General features: G+C 42.4%; 1 protein-coding gene across 1 annotated transcript in view; it reads right to left on the bottom strand.

The window, feature by feature from the left end:
- Window positions 1-1,324: 1,324 nt before the first annotated feature.
- Window positions 1,325-21,444, bottom strand: part of LOC109403598 (G protein-coupled receptor kinase 2) — a gene marked incomplete at its 5' end in the record, with an annotated part of 37,997 nt that continues 17,877 nt past the window's right edge. The window contains one exon of the mRNA XM_062860520.1: window positions 1,325-12,625. Coding sequence (XP_062716504.1) covers window positions 12,524-12,625 — 102 coding nt within the window. The remainder of the gene's footprint in view (window positions 12,626-21,444) is intronic.

Raw genomic sequence — 21,444 nt, 5'->3', positions numbered from 1 at the left:
GAATCGCAAGAGAACGGGTACCAGAAAGTACCAGACGAAAAAATAAATCATTTTGAAATTTACACCTTTTTGACTAGTTTTTAGTTACAATTTATGTTTAATTTTGATATAACAACTTCGTTTCGACTACTTTTTCAATGAACGGCCACTTGATAAATAGATCATATCAGAATACAAATCTGGTCTTCTATCTCTCAACAAAATGTGTCAAATGGAATTAATTTAGTAAATTTTGGCAGAAACCTCCATACACCGATAAACGCCTAAATGTATGCAATGCAGTATTAATCTAATGTAGCTAGAACTGTTGTGTTCAAAACTTGTTATAAAAAATCAAAAACAACTCAAATAAAGAGCATGTAATCATATGTTGATGCACCGTTAAGAAAATATTTTCAGATAAATATTGTTTTTTATAGATAAACTCATTGAGTTTTTCACCCAGTACTCCACGAACTTACTTTTATGTATAAAGTTGTGTTAAAATGCCATGCTTTAATAGAAAAATTCAAACTGATATATTCCACACGGCTTCTATCATCATGTTCAAACTCCTAAAATTTCAATCCATGATTAATTTTTGAGTTTTGATGCGTTTTCCAGGGCACTATAAAAGTTACCCCAAAATGAAAATGTGATTCCCAAAATATCTAGAAAAAGGTACAACATTTAACCTGAGTTTAAGGGACAGTTCAAAAATAACGGCCCATATTCCCAAAAATTGTGAAGATAGAACAATTGTTCAACAAGTTTCCCAATTATGACACTCCTTACAACTTTGCTGAAGACATAAACACGTTATCTACACTTATAAAAGAATTGAACTTATCTCACACTTCTAGGAGAATTTCTATGAAACGAGGTGGCCCTTGTTTCCAAACAATATGTTTCATGGAAATATAATTATTTGTCAGTTCTATGTTGTCAAATAAAAATGTTCGACGCTTCAAGCGATTTTTGGGGGTGAAAATAAACATTGTCCTTGGAGAGGTTATAAGAAATCATTTCCAGCCTTTAAGTGGATTAATATGGCTATTTATAATCCAAAATGCTTCCTCAATATCTAAATTCACAATTTTATCGCTGGTACATACATAATACACCATAAAAACGTGTTAAAACTTTTTGACCATGAATTGGACCCGGTTACTCCAGTGTGCGGCGAGGCGACGATCGAAACAGCTGAGTTTTCTCAAGTGTTGCGTCGTCGTCGACGACGCGACGTCTATAGGCACTCTGCTTGCACACGTGCGACGCCGCCTCATGAAGGAAGTTTCTTTTACGCTCTATCCGAAACACTGCATACAACACCGCCCCCGGAAAATTTTACTAATATGTCTTATTTGTATTTTTACTTCAGTTGTTACATTTTACTAGTGTGGGGGTCGTACCTTAAATTTACATATCATTTGTATTTTGTTGATTTTCTTTCAACTTTCGTCCGTCCACGGGTTTCGGGTTTTTGGGTTAAATTTTCTCGAAAGTTTTTCTTTTCGTTTTTTTTTGCTGTTTTGAATAATATAGTTTCCATATAAGTTAGTGTTATTCGAAGTAAGATCTGGGTTGTTGTTGTTGTAGTAGCTGCTGATCAGTTTATACTTGAGTCAATGGGGTTTTCCCTCTCGAACAGTAGTGTTTACGTTAGGTTCGAAAGATTGAGATATTTTTTTTTTAGATAGGGCAGAAAGAAAATGAATCACAACAGGTGCAAACGAAATAGGTAGTCGAATGGTAGGTATCTGTATAGGTTGGTATTTGCTTGATGCTTGAAACCTATCCGGTGTCGAGATTGTATTAATTGGCAATTGTTATCCTATTGACAATACAGTAGTGTGATGGCCTTTTTCTTCAGCGATTTTTTTAGTTTTTGGCATCGTTCGTTCGGTTGGGCAAAAGGTTTTTGCGACGATTGTGAAAGACTAATGTGCACCAAAACAAATTGAGAATTGCTTCACTGGGTACTCATTCTAAGTCTGAATGAAGACGAAGATTGTGTTTTTAATGAAACACACTCCAATGTTTGATGATGCATGCCTTGTTCTCTACTAGCGCCGTTTCTTCATCGTTGAGTAGGAATAAATATGTAAACCGATGGAAGCAGCGCCTATTGGTGTGAATTGGTGAAACATTTTTGGCTTTATCCGCTCAGCGGCGATGGTTTGCATCACGGATTAAACTGTCACTTTCCATCACATTATTGATTACTGTTCTAGTACGTCGCTATTTTCATACGAGCCGTAACACGCTCGACAATAGTGACGATTTGAGCTTGCCTCTTCCATTTTTTTTTGTGCCGTTTTTTTGGTAACTATATCATTGTCAGTAGATTTGATTTGTATTTCTCTTCCGCGTTCGTAACTTTTGGTACATTCTAGAAGGATTTCAAAATGAATAAACACTGTCTACTAATACTGTTTGAAGATTTTCCCAGTTCCTAGTAGTCTCTCTCTCGTTTCAAAATGTGTAGAATTGGTTTCCAGGGATCGCACATTCTTCCTTCTTCGATGTGCCCGTCTAATTAGTAATGATTATCCAGGTGAATGTGTTTTTTTCTTATCTATATTACATACTTTTTTCTTGTTGTTTTCTAGCAAATTTAACACACACTGATTTCGAAAAAGGACTCACTTTGAGATTCCATTATTGTGCTCATTCTGCGAATGGAGTGACGTGAGAAAAGTCGGAGTCGTATATCGAGATGAGGAATACCGTCTCGAATGAAGTGACTCGCCGTGTAAATCAAATGGAGAGTCACCTCATTCGAGTCGAGATTTCTCACCTCGATATACGACTCCGACTTTTCTCACGTCACTCCATTCGCAGAATGAGCACATATGTCCGTGCTCTTGGTATGATTTGCATTGTTTCTTTCGAGCTGATTGGATGCTCCTTATCGTTACCATTTCATTATAACAGTTTTAGCCTTGGCTAGTTCCTCTTCTATCAGCACCGATATTTCATGGCATTACATCAAAATGTCCGGCATGCTAAAATCTTTCCTAAGGTGTTGGTTACTGATCGAAACGTGAATGGATTTCGGTTGAGGTGTGTTTGGAAACATATGTAGGAACAATCTGACGATCTTTCAATTTCCATTGTGAAGTGACCAATATCGATGGTTGTAAGGTAGAGCGAATCAAAGCAGTAATCTCTCGGGTTATGCAATAGTTGATAATGTTTTATAGTTCCAAACAATATTTATTTAGAATGAATAATTTTGGACAACTTTAATGACAAACTTTAAGGGGGTGGCATATAGCAGAAGCGGTATACACACGGAGATTCAGCAAGACCATGCTGAGGGTGACCCGACCATCAAACAGAAAAACAAATCGACCACGTTATAATCGACCGGTAAATTCTTCTCGGATATAACCAATGTCCACACATACCGCAGTGCGAATATAGATTCGGATCACTACTTAGTCGCTGTATGCATGCGCTCAAAACTTTCTACAGTTATCACTACGCGTCGAAGTCGAACGCCGGGGCTCAACATCGAGCAGCTGCGTAACGTAGAAGTGGCTCAAGACTACGCGCAGCAGTTAGCAGTTAGCAGTTAGCAGCTTGTCGCAACTACACTTGAAGATGGCTGAAGGGATATCCGGTCCGCCATAAGTACCTCGGCTACAGCACTAGGCTTCGCGACTCTGAATCACAGAAACGACTGATACGATGGCGAGTGTGATCAGTTGAAAGACGAGAAGAATGCAGCATGGGCGAGAATGCTGCAACACCGTACGAGAGCGAATGAGGCACGTTACAAACAGGCGCGGAACAGGCAGAACTCAGTCTTCTGGATGAAGAAGTGCCAGCAGGAAGAACGAGATCGCGAAGCGATGGAAGAGCTGTATCGCGCTAAGGACACACGAAAGTTCTATGAAAAGCTGAACCGCTCGCGCAGAGGCTTTGTGCCACAATCCGACATGTGCCGAGATAATCACGGGAATATTCTCACGAGCGAGCGTGAGGTGGTCGAGAGGTGGCGGCAGCATTACGATGAGCACCTCAATGGCGACGTTGCAAGTACCGAAGGTGGCGTGGTAACAGATCTAGGAGTATGTGCACAGGACGAAAGACTTCCGGCCCCTGACCTCCAAGAGATTGAGGAGGAGGTTGGCTGGTTGAAAAACAACAAAGCCGCTGGAGCTGATCGACTACCAAGCGAGCTTCTAAAATACGGTGGAGAAGCACTGGTGAGAGCACTACACTGGGTCATTACCAAGATTTGGGAGGAGGAAGTATTACCGGAGCAGTGGATGGAAGGTATCGTGTGTCCCATCTACAAAAAGGGCGACAAGTTGGATTGCAGGAACTATCGCACGATTACACTTCTGAGCGCTGCCTACACGGTACTCTCTCAAATTGTATGCCGCCGTTTATCACCGATTGCAAGAGAGCTTGTGGGGCAATATCAGGCTGGGTTCATGGGTGAACGCGCTACAACGGATCAGATGTTCGCCATCCGTCAGGTGTTGCAGAAATGTCGTGCATACAACGTGCCCACACATCACTTGTTCATCGATTGTAAATCGGCGTATGATACAATCGATCGAGACCAGCTATGGTGGCGGATTATGGACGAATACGGATTCCCAGATAAACTGATACGATTGATCAAGGCGATGATGGATCGAGTGATATGCGTAGTTCGAGTATCAGGGACACCTCGAGTCCCTTCGAATCTCGCAGAGGGTTACGGCAATGTGATGGTCTTTCGTGCTTTCTGTTTAACATTGCTTTAAAAGGTGTAATAAGGAGAGCGGGGATAAACACGAGTGGGACGATTTTCACGAAGTCTGTTCAGCTGCTTGGTTGCGCTGATGATATTGATGTTATAGCTCGCAAATTTGAGACGATGGCGGTAACGTACATCTGACTAAAGAGTGAGGCTAGGCGAATCGGATTAGTCATTAATGTGTCAAGGACAAAGTTCATGGTGGCAAAGGGCTCCTTGGAGGAATCCCCGCGCCCGCCACCCCGGTGATCGCCGACAACGGCAACAGCAGAGAAATTCAGAGGCGCATTGTGGCAGGAAATCGTGCTTACTTTGGAATCCGCAGAGCTCTACGATCGAATAAAGTTCGCCGTAACACGAAGCAAACTATCTACAAAACGCTGATTGGACCGGTAGTCCTCTATGGGCACGAAACATGGACCCTACGTGCAGAGGACCAACGCGCCCTTGGAGTTTTCGAACGGAAGGTGTTGCGTACCAGCTACGGCGGAGTGCAGATGGAAGACGGAACTTGGAGTAGGCGAATGAACCACGAGCTGCATCAGCTGCTGAGAGAACCAACCATCGTCCATACCGCGAAAATCGGGAGACTACGGTGGGCGGGTCACGTCATCAGAATGTCAGATAGCAACCCGACTAAAATGGTTCTCGAGAGTCATCCGACCGGTACAAGAAGACGTGGTGCGCAGCGAGCTAGGTGGGTCGACCAAGTGGAGGACGATCTGCGGACCCTACGCAGAGTGCGGAACTGGTGGCAAACAGCCATGGACCGAGTGGAATGGAGCCGGGTAGCCGTCTCTTACCGCGTATGTATAGCAGAGGCCACCCCGGCCTTAGCCTGATCGGTAAGGTAAGTAGCCAACAAGATATCAAGGCAGATTCTTATCCACGGAATTCCGGACTAGACACCAGCGGTTGTCATGGATAAACTGAAGCCCACGAAACTGAAGTCGATGCAAGTTTACCCCATCGGACGAATTCAAGAAGGAAATCCCCGGAATCAACTGTACCTGGTGCACCCTGATGCAGAAGCGATCCGATACAATGGAAGACTTCCGCAAAATCAAGGCCCTTTGCAGCATAGTTGTCGATCGAATAACAACGATACCGACCGACGAAGACACGGAACCTCAAACTACCACAAGGAATCCCGTTGTTGCATGTTCCTGGAGCGTCCTGCCAATCGATTGGAGAGGACCCCGAACCAAAGTGCACTTACTGTGGTTCTAGGCAAGAGGACAGTGGGACAGCAGGGACTATAGTCCTGGGGCCTGACGAACCCAACCCCCCCGCTTGCGAATCAGCCGCCGGCTAAGAATAGGACTACTAACCCCAATTCAAGGTGTGAATCGAATGAGCGGGTTGTGACGTCTCCGACAAGGAGAAGCGAGGAAGGTAGGCGTGAGTTGCTGCGTACGCAGCTTAAAGCGTGGGAGCTCCAGTCCACTCCACGGCAAGCCAGCCGGTGGAGATAATGGACGGAGCGTGGCTGCTAAGGGCCGTCAGCCAAGAGAACAAAGGACGGCCCGCAATAGAGGTGGCTGGGCAGCAGCTTGGCAAAATCATCGATTTTGCGTCCACCAAGTCGAATACAAGCAAGGACCTGAAAACGGCCTTGTATCGACTTCGGGTGTCGATTGATGAGGCCAAGAACGAGCACGCGGTACTCGCGATGATGACTGCTGCAGCAGCAGAACCTGTGAAGGAGAAAGTGCCAAAGTTTACCCAATCGGAGGCCTTCTCCTTCGCAGGCAGTTCGAGAAAAGTGGATGCGAATGCTCGTGACAAGCGTGTCAAGCACTCGCAGAAGCGGGCGAGGCAACCGTCAGGTGAGGAGCTGTCTGGCGGTGCCCGCAAAGCCAGGCGTATAATTACCCCGAAGGTCGGCAACATTGTTGGAAAGTCGGACCCCAGCCAGGGTTCCTGGAAAGCTGGGAAGGGTAGGCCTGTAAAGGCTGGCCCGTGCCGGAACGATGGGAACAAGGGGTTGCGACCGTCGGTGGGCCCTCAGCAGCCGCAGAGTAGGGCGAACCAAGAGGAAGACCCTTCTTGGACTAAGGAAGAGCGGACGAAGAGGAAGGCGAATCCGCCGGTAGAAGTGCAGGACGCCAAGTCTAGGCGCAGAAGGATACGTGTCAAGCACGAGAAAGGCGACGCGCTCGTCATCAAGACGGAACAATCCAAGTACTTGGACGTCTTGAAGGGCATGCGAAGCGACGCCAAGCTTGAGGGTCTGGGAGTCGACGTACACAGTATTAGACGTACTCGTACAGGTGAAATGATCCTGAAGCTGAAGCTGAGGCGACTCTGAAGGTCAAAGACATAGACGAGATCACCGAAGAGGAAGAGCTCGTCACGGCCTTGCGGCAACAGTGCAATGTGTAGGTGGCCGCCGAAGCCATTAGACTACGGAAGGGGCCAGCAGGGACACAGATAACTTTATTTCAGCACCCTGTGGCGAACGTTAAAAAGTCCGCTAAAGTAGGGCGAATAAAGGTGTGCTGGTGGGTATGTCACCTGACATTCCATGAGCCACCAGAAGTTTGCTTTAGGTGTCTGGAACCAGGACACAAGTCGTGGGACTGTAAAGGCCCTGACAGGCGCAAACTGTGTAGGCGATGCGGCGCTGAAGGTCATAAGGCCCAAAGCTGCACGAGTCCATCCATCTGTATGATCTGTACCGGGAAATCCGTGAACAACAGACATCCGACGGGTGGTCCAAGGTGCCCGGCCTTCAAGAAAGCCGCAGCGAACAAATCACAGTGCAGGTAACGCTGCTGAACCTGAACCACTGTGACGCGGCTCAGTAACTGCTTCGTCAGGCGGTTTCTGAGTTGGAGACGGATATCGCCATCATAGCGACCCGCCGGCAACGGCAATTGGGTCGCGGATGGATCTAGAAAAATAACGGTGATATGGACGACGGGTAAATACCCCGTCCAGGAGTTGGTGTCTACTACCTATGAAAGCCCCGTGGTTGCCAAAGCAAACGGGGTCTTCTTCTGCAGCTGCTATGCGCCTCCGCGATGGCCGATCGAGCAGTTCACGCAAATGCTGGACCGCATAACGAACGTGCTAACAGGGCGACGGCCGGGGAAATAACGGGTGACTTTAATGCCTGGGCCGTGGAATGGAGACGCCGAACCAGCGGGGTCAGATCCTGCTAGACACTGGCCATCTTAGATGTCGACTTGGCTAATGACGGTACTAAGAGTACTTTTAGTCGGAACGGTGCGTAGTCGATTACTGACGTTACTTTTTGTAGTCCTGGATCAACAAGTAGTTCGAACTGAGAGTAGCCAATAGCAACACTTACAGCGATAACCTGGCGGTTCGCTACAGTATCGACTACAACAACAACAAGCAGCGGGTAGAGGAAGAGGCGGCTAGTGCAAGGCCAAGCCCTCGAAGGTGGATGACATCATACTTCGACGAAGGGTTAGGGAGGCGCTCCGCCGTGAGCGAAACCTACTTGGTTAAAGCGGCGACGAGCTGGTAGCGGTGCGATGCGACCATGCCTAGACGAGTTCACCCTAGGAAGGGGAGACCATCGGCTTACTGCTGAACTCAAGCGATTGCGGACCTGTGCCGTGCCTACCTACGAAGGACGGGTGGTGTTCGCCGCTGCAAAAGCCACGCTGAAGATCAAGATAAGGACAAGCAAGAAGTCCTGCTTGAAGGTTCTTTGTCAGAGCGCCAATGCAAATCCGTGGGGTGATGCCCACAGGATCAAGATGGCCAAGACGAGAGTTGTAATGGCTTCTACAGAGATCTCCAGAGAGGTTTGAGGGAGTCATCGAGTGGCTTTTTCCGCGTCATGATCCTAGTCCTTGGCCTCCTTTCGCAGAGCAGCCGGAAATTGGATCTGGCGTTGAGGAGAGGGCCACCGATGTGAAACTTGCGGATACAGCAAAGTCCCTTAGCGTAGGTAAGGCCCCAGGTCCGGACGGAGTTCCGAACTTGGCCTTAAAAGTAGCTATTGCAGGCTCCCAAGGTCTGCTAGGCAGAAATACTTGAACGAGGGAGTTTTTCCAGAAGTTCGGAAGAGACAGAGTCTGGTTCTATTGCCAAAGGCGGGGAAACCACCCGTCGGCTTATAGACCAGTATGCTTGATCGACACAGCGGAGAGTGCTCGAAAAGATCATCTTCGATAGAATGTTGAGGCACACCGAGGATGTAAATGGTTTCTCGAGCAGCCAAATTTGGCTTCCGGAAAGGGGAGGACGACCGTAGACGCTATCCTGTCGGTAACAAAACCGCCCAGATAACGCTCCACCGTAAGAGAAGGGCGATTCGCTCCTGCGTCTAGGGATACCTTGGTACCTGTACAAGATATTCAGAAGATACTTCCAGAATCGGGGTCGGAAATGTTTTCATATAACCTCAGCAGTCCCACAAGGTTCCATCCTGGGTCCGGTGTTATGGAATGCCATATACGACAAGGTGTTGAGGTGAGAGTTCTCGGTGGAGGTGGAGATCGTTGGCTTCGCTGAAGACATTACGCTGGATGTTTACGGTGAGTCGATCGAGGAAGTGGAGTTGACTACTGCTCACTTGGTCAAGGTTGTGGAGGCGTGGATGAGATCCAGGAAACTGCAGGTGGCTCACCACAAAACTGAAGTGATGGTTGTGAAGAACCGAAAGTCGGGACAGTAACCGGTGCCCAGTATAGGCGATTGCACTATCTCTTCGAAGCGTTCCGTCACACACTTGGGTATGATTAGAGCCTCCATAGCTACAGTGACACTGTCCCGGATGATGTCCAATAACTCTGCGGTGTATGCCAGTAAGCGCAAGCTTCTGGATAGTGTCGCTACGTCCATACTAAGGTATGGAATCCCAGCGTGGGACACGGCACTAAGTTCAGAAAGTTACTGTGGTAAGCTGGAAAGTACTTATAGACTGATGTGCCTGAGGGTTGCAAGTGTGTACCGTAGCGTGTCACACGAAGTCAGTGTCCAGAGGGGTTCAGAGCCTGTTCAGAAGTGTGCCTGCTACTTCGAGCGCTTCATGGGCAGATGTTGTCACCTGGGTGATGGAGCTGCCACCTGAACAAGATCATGACAACCTTGGGACTTACGCGATTAAGGTACAGCTATTGCCTGTATGTTGACAAGCAACGATAACATGGAGTTAGTCTACCGAAGACATCCAAGAGATCAGATGGTTGCTGCTTATACGGACGCAGACTTCGCAAGTGACGAATCCGATCGCATGTGCGTCTCTAGCTTTCTGTTGAGTGCTTAGGATTCCAAGAAACACGGTTGCCTAACCTTCGGAAAAGCAGTCTACAGTGACAATGTCTTCTCCCAAAGCCAAGTTCGTTGTTATGAGTGCATGAGTGAAATGATATGGTTGGCTGGTTTGATAACCGATCTTCAACCGGATGTCCTGATGCATCCGATACCGCTATATAAAGACAAGACAATCAAGGAGCCATAGCGATGGATTTACGAGAGGAAACGAGGGTGTACAAATGACCTCTTCCGATGCTAAAGTCTGTCAAAATCACAGTTTCTTTGCAAAACCCGTATGATTACTCCGTTGATTCACTGAATGCACTGATACCATTCCAATGAATTGATCTTAAGTTTTCGTTCTTCCTATTGAGCAGGTCACTGTGCACCAAGTATTGAACGGGTGAAAATCGCCTCATGAAAGTTTGTAGGTTATGGTAAGAGTTATGTGCGTGTGCAGTATTTGTGCTAGTGTTTTTTTTTTGTTTTCAATCTAAAGATGTAAGTGTATGTGTGATATAAGCGAAAAAGGTTTTTGTGCTGCTTCGTTACTAATCTCATCTGGCGTGCGCTTGCGATTCAAATGAGTATGATTTGAGTTTTCGAGTCACGCTATTCTTTTGGCTTTCTTCTTCTACACGTTATAAGTTGACTTGTTTTTGTGCCTAGTTACGCGGGTATTTTATCGGGAACTGCTCCTTTGCATTTTTTTTTATCGTTAACAACGGAATCATCGAAGTCCTCTACAAACTGGACACATTCGTCTACTTCGTCTTGCACTTGGTTTCTCTCGTAATCGGTATATAAAACACACTATTCTCGCGAGAAATAAAAACTGTGAGCTACTACTACACACATTTTGCTTGCTATCACATCCCATAGCTCGTCGTCACACCCCGTGTCACGACCGGATCCGGTGGTGGGTGGTGGGTGGTGCAGGTGAGGGCACGGGAGAAAGATTTAAAGCCTATTTATGCTGTACTTGGTTATTTTCCTTGATTTGGAAAATGTTTTCTTTTATCTTACAAAAACACCTATGAGTTATTCATATCCTTGTTTTCTCCTTGCTTTCTTCCTAGTTGTTGTTACTTACTAATTGTTAATTCTAGTTTAGGTACACTGAGCAATGGGAAAAATATAGATAAAAATCACATAAATTTGTTGTCTAAGCTAGGAAAACCCTTGAACGGAACTCTAGTGAAAGCTTACATTTTTAAAATTATTCTGAACTAGCTTCTGAATCTGTGAAAATGCTCCAGAAACATTTAAAAAATGTGGGTCAGAAGCTTTCTAAAGCAAGTTCTGAAATATTTGAACTTGCATCATAATCACTCTTAAGTTTCTGTTGAGTATTCCTTGAGTTACTCAAGAATTATTTGGAAAATATAACTTCATTCAACATCCTAGAATTTTTACCTTTCAAGCTTTAAAGTTTCATAGCATTCCTTGTACGCCGAGTAGAAGTAAATTCATTATATGTCTTCCAAATATATTTTCCCCATTGTGCATTGTAATAATCTACAATTTGTTATGCTTTCCATTTCTACTTATATGCGGGATCACGATCGATCACGTGCACGCGTGTGCCAACACATTTCTGCATACTATCAACTATATAGTAAATTAAAATCACGTCGCTTTAAAACATAGAAAAAATGCTACTTAAAAACACTTTGAGCGCGATAAGTGGATCGACGAACCGAAAGAGGGGCTCTTTCTCTCTTGCGAGCGCCCATAAATTACCTAGGCGTTAGAAACGATTATGTACAGAGGAAACCTAAAATTCACGGTTAAAACATTCTAAACTCCTGTTAAAATAAATAACAAATCATCACTGTTGTTGATTGCTGCTGCTGCGTTGTGCTTATGATTGTGCATCTTTCTGTTACGGAAACTAAAAAGAACCTAATAACAACTCGAAAGTAAAAATCTTCAACAAGCACACATTTTCATTTCTTCTTTTGCGCTTCTCGCATACGCGCTTTCAGCGCGCACTGTTCAGCTTCTTTAGGACAAACTTCTTCCTAAAATTTACCTCTTTACTAGTGGTTGATTCCTACTATTTCTAGCATGTACGGATTAAGATTGTTGGCTTGAACGGTTCCTTCCTACAAACGAGGAACAGGACCACGTGGCACCCTTTCCTACGGTAGAGTTCGCGCTCCTAGTACCGTGTGTACAAACCCCGAAAAGAAATTGTATGATTTTTTCTTCCCGTTTTGCGCGTCTGGTTGTTTGGTTGGTAATTTGTTGCTAAAAATGTGTGCACAACATTGCACATTGTGTGAGAGTTGTGTGCCGATTTGGAGTTGCTTGAAGTAACGTGACTTCCGATGGCGATGATGGCTTCGAGATTTGCTGCTGCGTCGCCTTTTTCTTCTCCTTTTTTTTTAGTGTAAATGTACAAAATTCAGAGCTACTGGGACATTTTTGGTTCAGTTAGATCTTGGTTGGTGATGGTGCATCATTTTGCTGTTGCTGTTGTTGTTGTTGTTGCTGTTGTTGACGTTCTAGCGGTTGACGTGGCTGGCTTAGGCCATCACACTATCAGCTTTCGTTCTGCGACGAGCTGACTGTAACCGTGGTCTGACTAGATGATAGCAATTTCTCGTTGAAAGGAACGGGCTTTTCGCGGGCGGATTGCTTTTTCTGAAAAGAAAAAAAAAACAATTTAGGGATGATACACAAATTATGTTACGCTAAAACAAATATTTATCAACCTCACTCCCCACCTCCTTCTCTTTATGTCACCCTTTCGCATTCTTCCAACTCCCACAGCACCAGGGATGCCAGGTGATATTTTCAAATGTCTTCATAAGGCACGCTAAAATGTCTTCACACCCCATATTGTGACTTTAGTCTTTAGTATAAAATTAATGTCAAAATTTATGCAATGTTCCCATTTAGCTTTATATGAAGGAATATACCGTGAGGTCATCCAGTAATAATGCATGGTTCTCTCCAGAATTTCCATGGCAATTTTAAGGTTTTTTCCCGATAATTCCTAAACAAGTTCCTCGGATTTATGTTCACGACTTCTTAAAAAATCCGAGAATTTCTCCAGGAATTCCTTCGCGAATTCCTCGGAAATTCTCCCAGGAAGTTCATCGTGGAGTTTCTTTGAAATTCCCCCAGATCATTCTCGGAAATTCCTCCAAGTGGTCCTCGAGAATTCCCCCAGGAGTTCCTCGCGAATTCCTGCAGAAGATCTCCAGCAAATCATCCTGCAAATCTTCGGCAGTTCCCCCGAAAGATCCTCAGGAACTCTACTAGAAGTTTCTCGAGAACTCCTCTAGGAGTTCCACCGGAATTCTTTCATAAGTTTCCCGAGAATTTCATCAGGAGTTAAGTTTCCCGAGAATTCTTTCAGGAATTCTTCTACAAGTTCCTCCAGGAGTTCCTCGGAAAATTCTGCAGAAGTTCTTCGGCAATTCCTCCCGGACTTCCTCAAGAATTCTCAGGAGTTCTTCTGGAATTACTCAAGCAGCTCTTAAGAAATTCCTCCACAAGATCTTCGAGAACTTCACTAGGAGCTAGGAGCTCTTCAGGAATTCCACCAGAAGATCTTCGGGAATTCCTCCAGAACATCCTCGAAAAATCCTTCAGGATTTTCTCAAGAATTCATCCAGGAGATCCTCCAGGAAGTCCTCGGCAATTACTACAGAAGTTCCTTGTAAATTACTGTCGGAGTTCCTCGGGATTTTTCCAGAAGTTTATCGGGAGTTCCTCCAGAATCTCATCGGGAATCCCTTCATGAATTCCTTGAAAAGTTTGTCGGGAAATCCTCCTGTAGATCTTCGGGAATTCCTCCAGGAATTCATAAGAAATTCCTCCAGGCAATATTCGGAAATTCTTACAGAATTCCTTCTAAAGATCCTTTGGAATTACTCCAAAAGTTCCTCGGGATTTCCTCTATAAGTTTGGCAAGAATTCCTTCAGAAGTTTCCCGAGAATTCTCTAAGAGCTCCTCGGCATTTTTTCCAAAAGTTCCCCGGAAATTCCTCCAGGAATTCCTTGGCTATTCTTCCAGGAGTTCCTCGGAAATTCCTACAGGAGTTCCTCGGGAATTCCTCTAGGACTTCATGGGGAATTCCTCTAGGAGGTCGAATCGAATCAAATCAAGAATTCTTCCAGGAGTTCTGGGAATTCCTGCAGAAGAACCTCGGGAGTTTCTCCAGGAGATTCTCGTAAATTCTTCCAGGAGTTGCTCGAGAATAACTCTAGGAGTTCCTCGGAAATTCCTTCCGGAGCTCCTCGGTAATTCTTCCAGGAGTTCCACGAGAATTCTTCCAGGAGAGCCTCGAGAACTCCTTCAGAAGATCATCGAAAAATCCTCCAGGAGTTTGTCGGAAATTCCCTCAGGAGATCCATGGAAGAAATCGACGAGAATCCTCCAGGAGTTCCTTTAGAATTCATTCAAGGATCCTCAGGTCCTCCGGAATATCTACAGGAGATCCTCGGTAAATTCTTTCCAGGAGTTGTTCGGGAATTCTTGCAAGAGTTCTCGGGAATTTCTCCAGAAGTACATCGAGAATTCCTTCCGGAATTCCTTACAAAGTTTCTCGGGAAAACCTCCAGGAGTTCCTTGGGAATTCCTCTTGGGATTCCTCGGGAATATTTTGAGGAGTTACATGCTTCTCGTGAATCCCTCCAAGAATTCCACGTGCAGTTCTTCATAGTTTCTCGAGGTTTTTTTTCGGCAATTCCTCGGGAATTCCTCTTGGTACCTGGAAAAGCTTATGCAGGAGTTTTCTGGGAATTCCTGACGATTTCATGGAGGTATTCATAGGTATATCCAGATAAGTTTTTGATAAACTCCTGAAACATTCCCGAGAATCTTTTGAATGAATTCCCGAGAAACTACTAGAGGGATTCTCGATAAACTTCCGGAGGAATTCCCTTGGGAATTTCCAGGGAGTTCCTAGAGAAATTCCCAAAAAAAAAACTCCTTTGAGAATTATTAAGAAATTCCTGGAGTAATTTCCGAAACTCCTAGAGGTATTCTTCTAGAGGCATACCCGAGAATCTCTTAAAGAATTTCAGAGCAACTGGAGGAGAAATTCTCGAGGAACTCTGGAAGAATTTTCGTGTAACTCCTAGAGGAATCCCCAAAAAAACTCCTGGAAATATTCCGATGATCTCCAGGAGAATTCTGAGGAATACAAAGAGCAATTTTCCCAGGAGTTTTCTAGCAATTCCTATGGGAGTTCTAGAGGATCTCATAGTGGATTTCTCAAGGAACTTCTGAAAAAGTTGATGGCAAACTCCTGGAAAAAATCCCAAGGAACATCATGAAGAAAATTCCGAGGAATTCATGTAGAACTTCCCGAGGAACTCCTGGAAGTATTTTCGAGGAACTCCTGTAGGAATATCCGAGGAACTCTTAAAAAAAAATATCAAGGAACACTTAAAGTAATTCTCGAAGAACTTCTGATGTAATTTTCGAAGAATTCCTGGAGAAATTCCCTTGGAGCTCCAGAATGAATTCCTGAGGAAATTCTGGTGGAATTCTTGAGGAACTTCTGGGGGAATTTCCGAGGAACTCTTGGAGGAAAGGAATTCCCAAGGAACTTCTAGAGGAGTTCCCAAGGATCTCCAGAAGAATTCCTGAGGAGCTCCTTGAAGGAATTCCCGAGTAACTCCTGGAGGAATCTAAAAAAAAACTTTAGAAGAAATTCCCGAGGAATACATCAAGGAATTTTCTGGGAACTCCTGGAAGGATTCCCGAGGAACTGCTGGAGGAATTCCCGAGGAATTCCTAAAGGAATTCTCGAGGAACACCTTATTCTAATATAATCTAATCTAATCTAAGGACTGTTCATTTTATAAAGAGGACACCTTATTTGTGTGATATCTTTTTTATTTTTCAATAAAATCATTATCGGTTTTTTGCGTAAATTTCCATAGCTATTCTACAGTGTAGGAAAAATATAACATTATACAAATTGTCCTTAGTTATGGAACTGAAGCGGTTTTCGTTAAAACTCAATAAAACCCCACTTCTCAAAATTCTACACAACTTTCCACATACACAACTTTAAAATTTTCATGAACTTTTCAATGTGTTGGGATCTAATACTATTCTTCTAAAAGTAGAGTGTAATAGTTGGTCAGTAATAATGCACCAAGCATTATACAGCTTGATATAGTGAGTTGTCCTGTTATCAATGAAATTGATAAATAGTTATTTATGTAACGAGTTGCAAAAAGTTGATTTTTTCAGCACGAGTCGTACATTTATCCAACGAGGCTTGCCGAGTTGGATAAATACGAAGAGTGCTGAAAAAATCGAGTTTTGCAACGAGTTCCATACAAAATTTTATGCAATGATTTTTTCATAATGCAACTCATTTGAGTTGCATAATGTTCATAATGCAACTCAAATGAGTTGCATTATGAACATTATACAACTATTTTTTATTATGCAACTCATTTCAGTTGCATAATGAACCAGTTCGGAAAAAATGACCATTATGATACCAAAATGAGTTAGATAAAATAAAAATTATGATACTGAATTGCATAAAAATACTTATTTAAGTCCAGCGATGCAATAACACTACGGAAACAGTTCAAAATTTGTCCAGTATAGAAGAGAATCGCATTCTAAATGATACCGAAGAAAAATATGCTTTAAAGTACATTCTTCATCATTAATTTAATACTTAATGATGGCCATAATGAAAAATTGCATACTTTTTGCTCCATATATGCAAGTTTTTGATTCTAGAGAAGCTTATTGTTATTTTTTTCAGCAAGGTCTGACCCTATGTGATTATATACCTTATTTGAAAATAACTACATGTTAATTTTTATTTTCGACATCATTGTTACGTTGTATTTGCAATAGAGTACATCGTTATTTATAAGAACCTTCATAGAACGAAGCGGTTTTATCTCCGGTAACTGTCATGAAGCACAGTAACCAAGCCAACAATGCTATCAAGAAGCGGTTTTCTGCATTTGAAATTGCATTATTAGTACTTTCGACTAGATCCATTGAAAACATTCAAAATTTAATATTTTTATACATTTTTGTTTAACAAATAAATTTTATTCTGAAAATCGAGTTTAATTTGTAACTTTAATATCTCAACAACCATTATTCCGATTAGGTTTATATTTTGCCAGAATATGTATCACTCAAACTGCTGCAGCATGGCAAACACTTTTTTGCAATTAAAAACGATACACCGATGTTTTACAGAAATTTTGTGTTTATCTTTAGTTTTTGGGAATTGAAAAATTGATCTCTCGAAACACTTTGCCACATTTCTATGAATTTCAATAATTTTAAACCAATATATTTATGGTTATTATCTGCTAATATAATGTACTCAACAACGAACCAAGGCTGCTCAAATTTGAACTACGCGTTTTCTTTTTATAGCCTTGCAAAGTTGTCCTCTTTATAAAATGAACAGTCCTTAACACATACGCAGCCAGTACAAGAAAGCATCCTGGAAAATAATCGGGTTAGATTACACCCGATTATTTTTCTTGTCAGTATTGATGCTTGCAGCATATCGAAGATATGTCACAAGCGTCAAAGCGGCCAGGCCTACTGCGTAGCGTTTACCGCAGAGATGATTCTTTGAAAATGATTCGATTTCAATTCATTTCAGCTTAGAATCGAATAACTTCTCGAATCTACAGGGGAGGAAGGATGCGTGGGCATACCGTACCAAACGCTCCATGTTGTAATATATGACATTGCTTAGAGAATACATATCTAGATTGAGTTTATAAAAGGGCGAAAGTAACATGAGAGAGTTCTCTTCATCGACTCTCTCTTCTGCAAATTAAAGTGACAAGATGCAAATTCAATCGAACTTTTTACACTTACGACCAAAAAGTTCAACCATACTTGCATCTTGTCACTTTAATTTGAAGAAGAGAGAGTCGATGAGGAGAACTCTCTCATGTTACTTTCGCCCTTATTTAAACTCAATCTAGATATTTATTATAAATGAAAGAAAGAAGCATGAAACGTTCTCACCGAATTTGAATAATTCATCCGTAGATCCGCTTGAGTAGTGATTTTTTCGGACGTCGAAGGGCCTAATGTTGTTAACTGGATCCATTAGGTTGACACCTTCACGTCCCTCGGTCACATCACAACATCGAATAACAAATACGCATTATTTGATCGAAATTCTCCCTGCTTTCGATGCTTGATCTTACACAGAACGGGTGGTCATCTAATTTGATTCGTATTTTAACTAAAAACTGTTTCAAAATTTCCGCCAATATTGAGACCGAAAAATTAGGAATTTGTAAGTATACGGTTTTAAAAGTTGAAAATTTTATCTGCAAAAATTGAAACGCATTTTATCTGAAATTGATCCAAGATTTGAATTAATGGTTTAGATTAACAACATTAATAAATATTATTTTTCAGCTTTCAAAAGTCTTCAAAAGTCTTCACAAAATTTAAAATGTCTTCCATATGTCTTCACAAAAATAAATGTCTTCACAGAACTTCAAATCAGTAACAAATTTTGAAAACGACGTATAATCAATGGTGTAGCATTGATTATACGTCGTTTTCAAAATTTGTTACTGAAATGTCTTCATTTTGAAGACATGTCTTCACATCTGGCATCCCTGCACAGCACAGTGTCAATCTTTATGACGTCTACAAGTTATGCAATCTGCAAAGTATCTAAATATCAAGGTAAGAGATTCCCGCTAATATTCATGGATTAGTGAGAAAAGGAAAAAAAAAATAGTTATGAAGTTTGCGCTGATTTGTATGGGTACATCACTATTTAGCACACTTTCTTAAGAAATTAAGCACTCTCATCTTAGCAGCAATTATTGAATTGCATCTCACTGGATTAAAAGTGACCTCCATGCAATAAAACATGAAATATCGTCATTTGAAAATCGGTGACAATTTTTTTTTAATTGGTTCTAAACATATTTTTTCAGCACTTAGAAACATCTAAACTGATAAAACTTCACAAACAATAATGACATTTTAGAGTAAAAACACCAACTTTTCATAACTAACGCAGATGTGTTGGTGAGTCTCGTTATTGACATTTGCGGGAATCTCTTACCTTGGTATTTAGATACGTTGATGCAATCTGTGCGAACTGTGCCGCATCATCAGTAGTCTTCGCATGGCCTTGTACAGACGCAGAGAACTTCAACGGCCTGAAGTGGGCAAGCGATTGCAATCATCACTTCCACCACCTTCCCCATATTGACCTGCAATCTGACGTAGCAAGCGCCATTGTCGCTTAAAAATAGAAGATCATTAACACATACACACTGAAGATCAGTGGCGCCTCGTAACCTCACTTTTTACCTGTTCAACTTGCATTTGCGGAGAATACAGTATCAGGATCAAATTAAAAATGGGTGGAAACGACTATTCTCGTCATTTTTTTTTAAATTACAAAACAATTTGTTAAGAAAATTCAATAATTTCTATTCGTTGAACAGGTAGATTTGAGGTTAGGGAATCGCCACTGCTGAAGATGTCTGTTAGCCTCAAGCAGCTTTCTCATTGGTCCTTCTGTGGGTGTAGCTGATCTGGCGGCAATACTGGAGTAGCTAACGGGAACAGTATGACAGCTACGCATGGTGTCTGCCATTTCAGGTATGATCGGCAAGGTTGGGTTGCATTCACACGCAAACATCCACCTCCTCTCAAGGTGTACCTAAATCCGTTGTTAGCACAGAGATCTTCTGAACGAGGTGTTAGTACTTCGCTTGACCATGCCGCAACGTTACTGTCCGAAAGACTCCAGTCGACTCCAGCATGACAATACGCGCCAACTTCCAGGAATGGGATCATTCATTTGCAAAGAGTTATATTCACTTGCTACTATCTCAGTTCAAAAGCATGCTATCAAAAAACAATGTATGGATGAATTAAACCTTGTAGTTTTATCTGAAAGTTTGCCGAATATCATTAGGGTCGCACACGCATACCGAAGTCGTGAGCGAGCTGTGAAGGTAACTCTCCACGCCGTGAATGTAAATTACATTCTTGCCGTGGAGAGTTGCGTTCGCTGCCTTCTGTTGTCTTCAATATTGATGCTACGCTAGTACATTGTTCTACAAAGTTTCAGGCAAAACAAAAATATAAAAAAGTGTTCCATACATTGATTTTTGCTACGATGTTTCTTAACCCTTTGGAGCCGGAGGGGTCATACCTATATGACCCCAACTTAGAAACGGCTGTATAAATTCACCCATTCGATAAAACAGAATACTGTCTTCAGCAAAGTTGTTGCAAATTGAGTCCTCTATTAGGGAAAAATGGGAATATATGTATTTGGGACTTCATTGAACCTAGAACAACCTGAGCACCATGAAATTTGGAAAAACGAAATTGTTGATATACCAATTGTTCTAAAAGCTGAATTTGGATGTGGGTTACGTTTATATGTATTCATTTAGCCTTCGCCAAGAATATCAAAAGGTGTTTTATATTCTGGGTTGTTCTAGGTGTTCCAAACTGTCCTATAGTGAAGTCCTACAAATCTACAAGATTAATTTTATTTATTTTTACCACAAATAATAGCATTGCATAACTTACTGGAGTCCGTGAAGCTCTTGACATCTACAATGTCATTTATAGACACTTTAGGGATATTCCAGGTCAGCCAAACTGCCCTGGTGTTCAGAAGTTCAGGTCTACACTCATAACAGTAGCCATATCTGTTATACTGAGTAACGTAGCATAATCAACCGCAGTTACTGGAGCACTTGCTTATTATAAACCTTTGGGACATTTAGGGTCGTCCAAACTGTTCTCTAATGAAGTCCTTCAAATCTACAAGAATAACTTTATGTGTTTTCACCATAAATAATCTTCATAATCTGCTGGAATCCGCGAAGCTCTTGAAATCTCAAATGTAATTTAGAGACACTACAGGGATATACCAGGTCAGCCAAACTAGAATTCAGGACTTTAGGTCTACACTCGTAACAACAGTCATATCTGCTATACTGAGTAACGTTGCATATTTATCCGCGGTTATTGGACCAATCTGAAGTCTACTTTTTTTTATTATAAACCTTTGGCACATTCAGGTTCGTCCGAACTGTTCTATATTATGAAGTCCTTCAAATCTACAAGAAAAAGTTTATGTGCTTTCACCATAAACAATAGCGTAACATAATCTGCTGAGATCCTTGAAATCTCAAATGTCATTTAGAGACACTATGGGAATGTTCCAGGTCAGCCAAACTATCTTTGAGTTCTGAACTTCAGGTCTACACTCGTAACATCGGCTATATCTGACATACTGAGTAACGTTTCATAATCAATCGCGGTGACTGGATTAACCTGAAGTCTACTATATATATTATTATGAAGCTTTGGGACATTGAGGGTCGTCCAAACTATCCTGAAGTTTAGCTCTTGATAGTAACAGTAGTTATTCTCACAATGAACTTTAGACTGTAACCTATGATCCCCCTGGTATATTATGAGTCATTTCAAGATA

This window comes from Aedes albopictus, chromosome 1 (genome assembly GCF_035046485.1).
Source record: "Aedes albopictus strain Foshan chromosome 1, AalbF5, whole genome shotgun sequence".
Taxonomy (NCBI): Eukaryota; Metazoa; Arthropoda; class Insecta; order Diptera; family Culicidae; genus Aedes; species Aedes albopictus.
The sequence above is the reverse complement of the archived record's forward strand: the minus strand, read 5'-3'. Positions and strand labels throughout refer to the sequence as shown.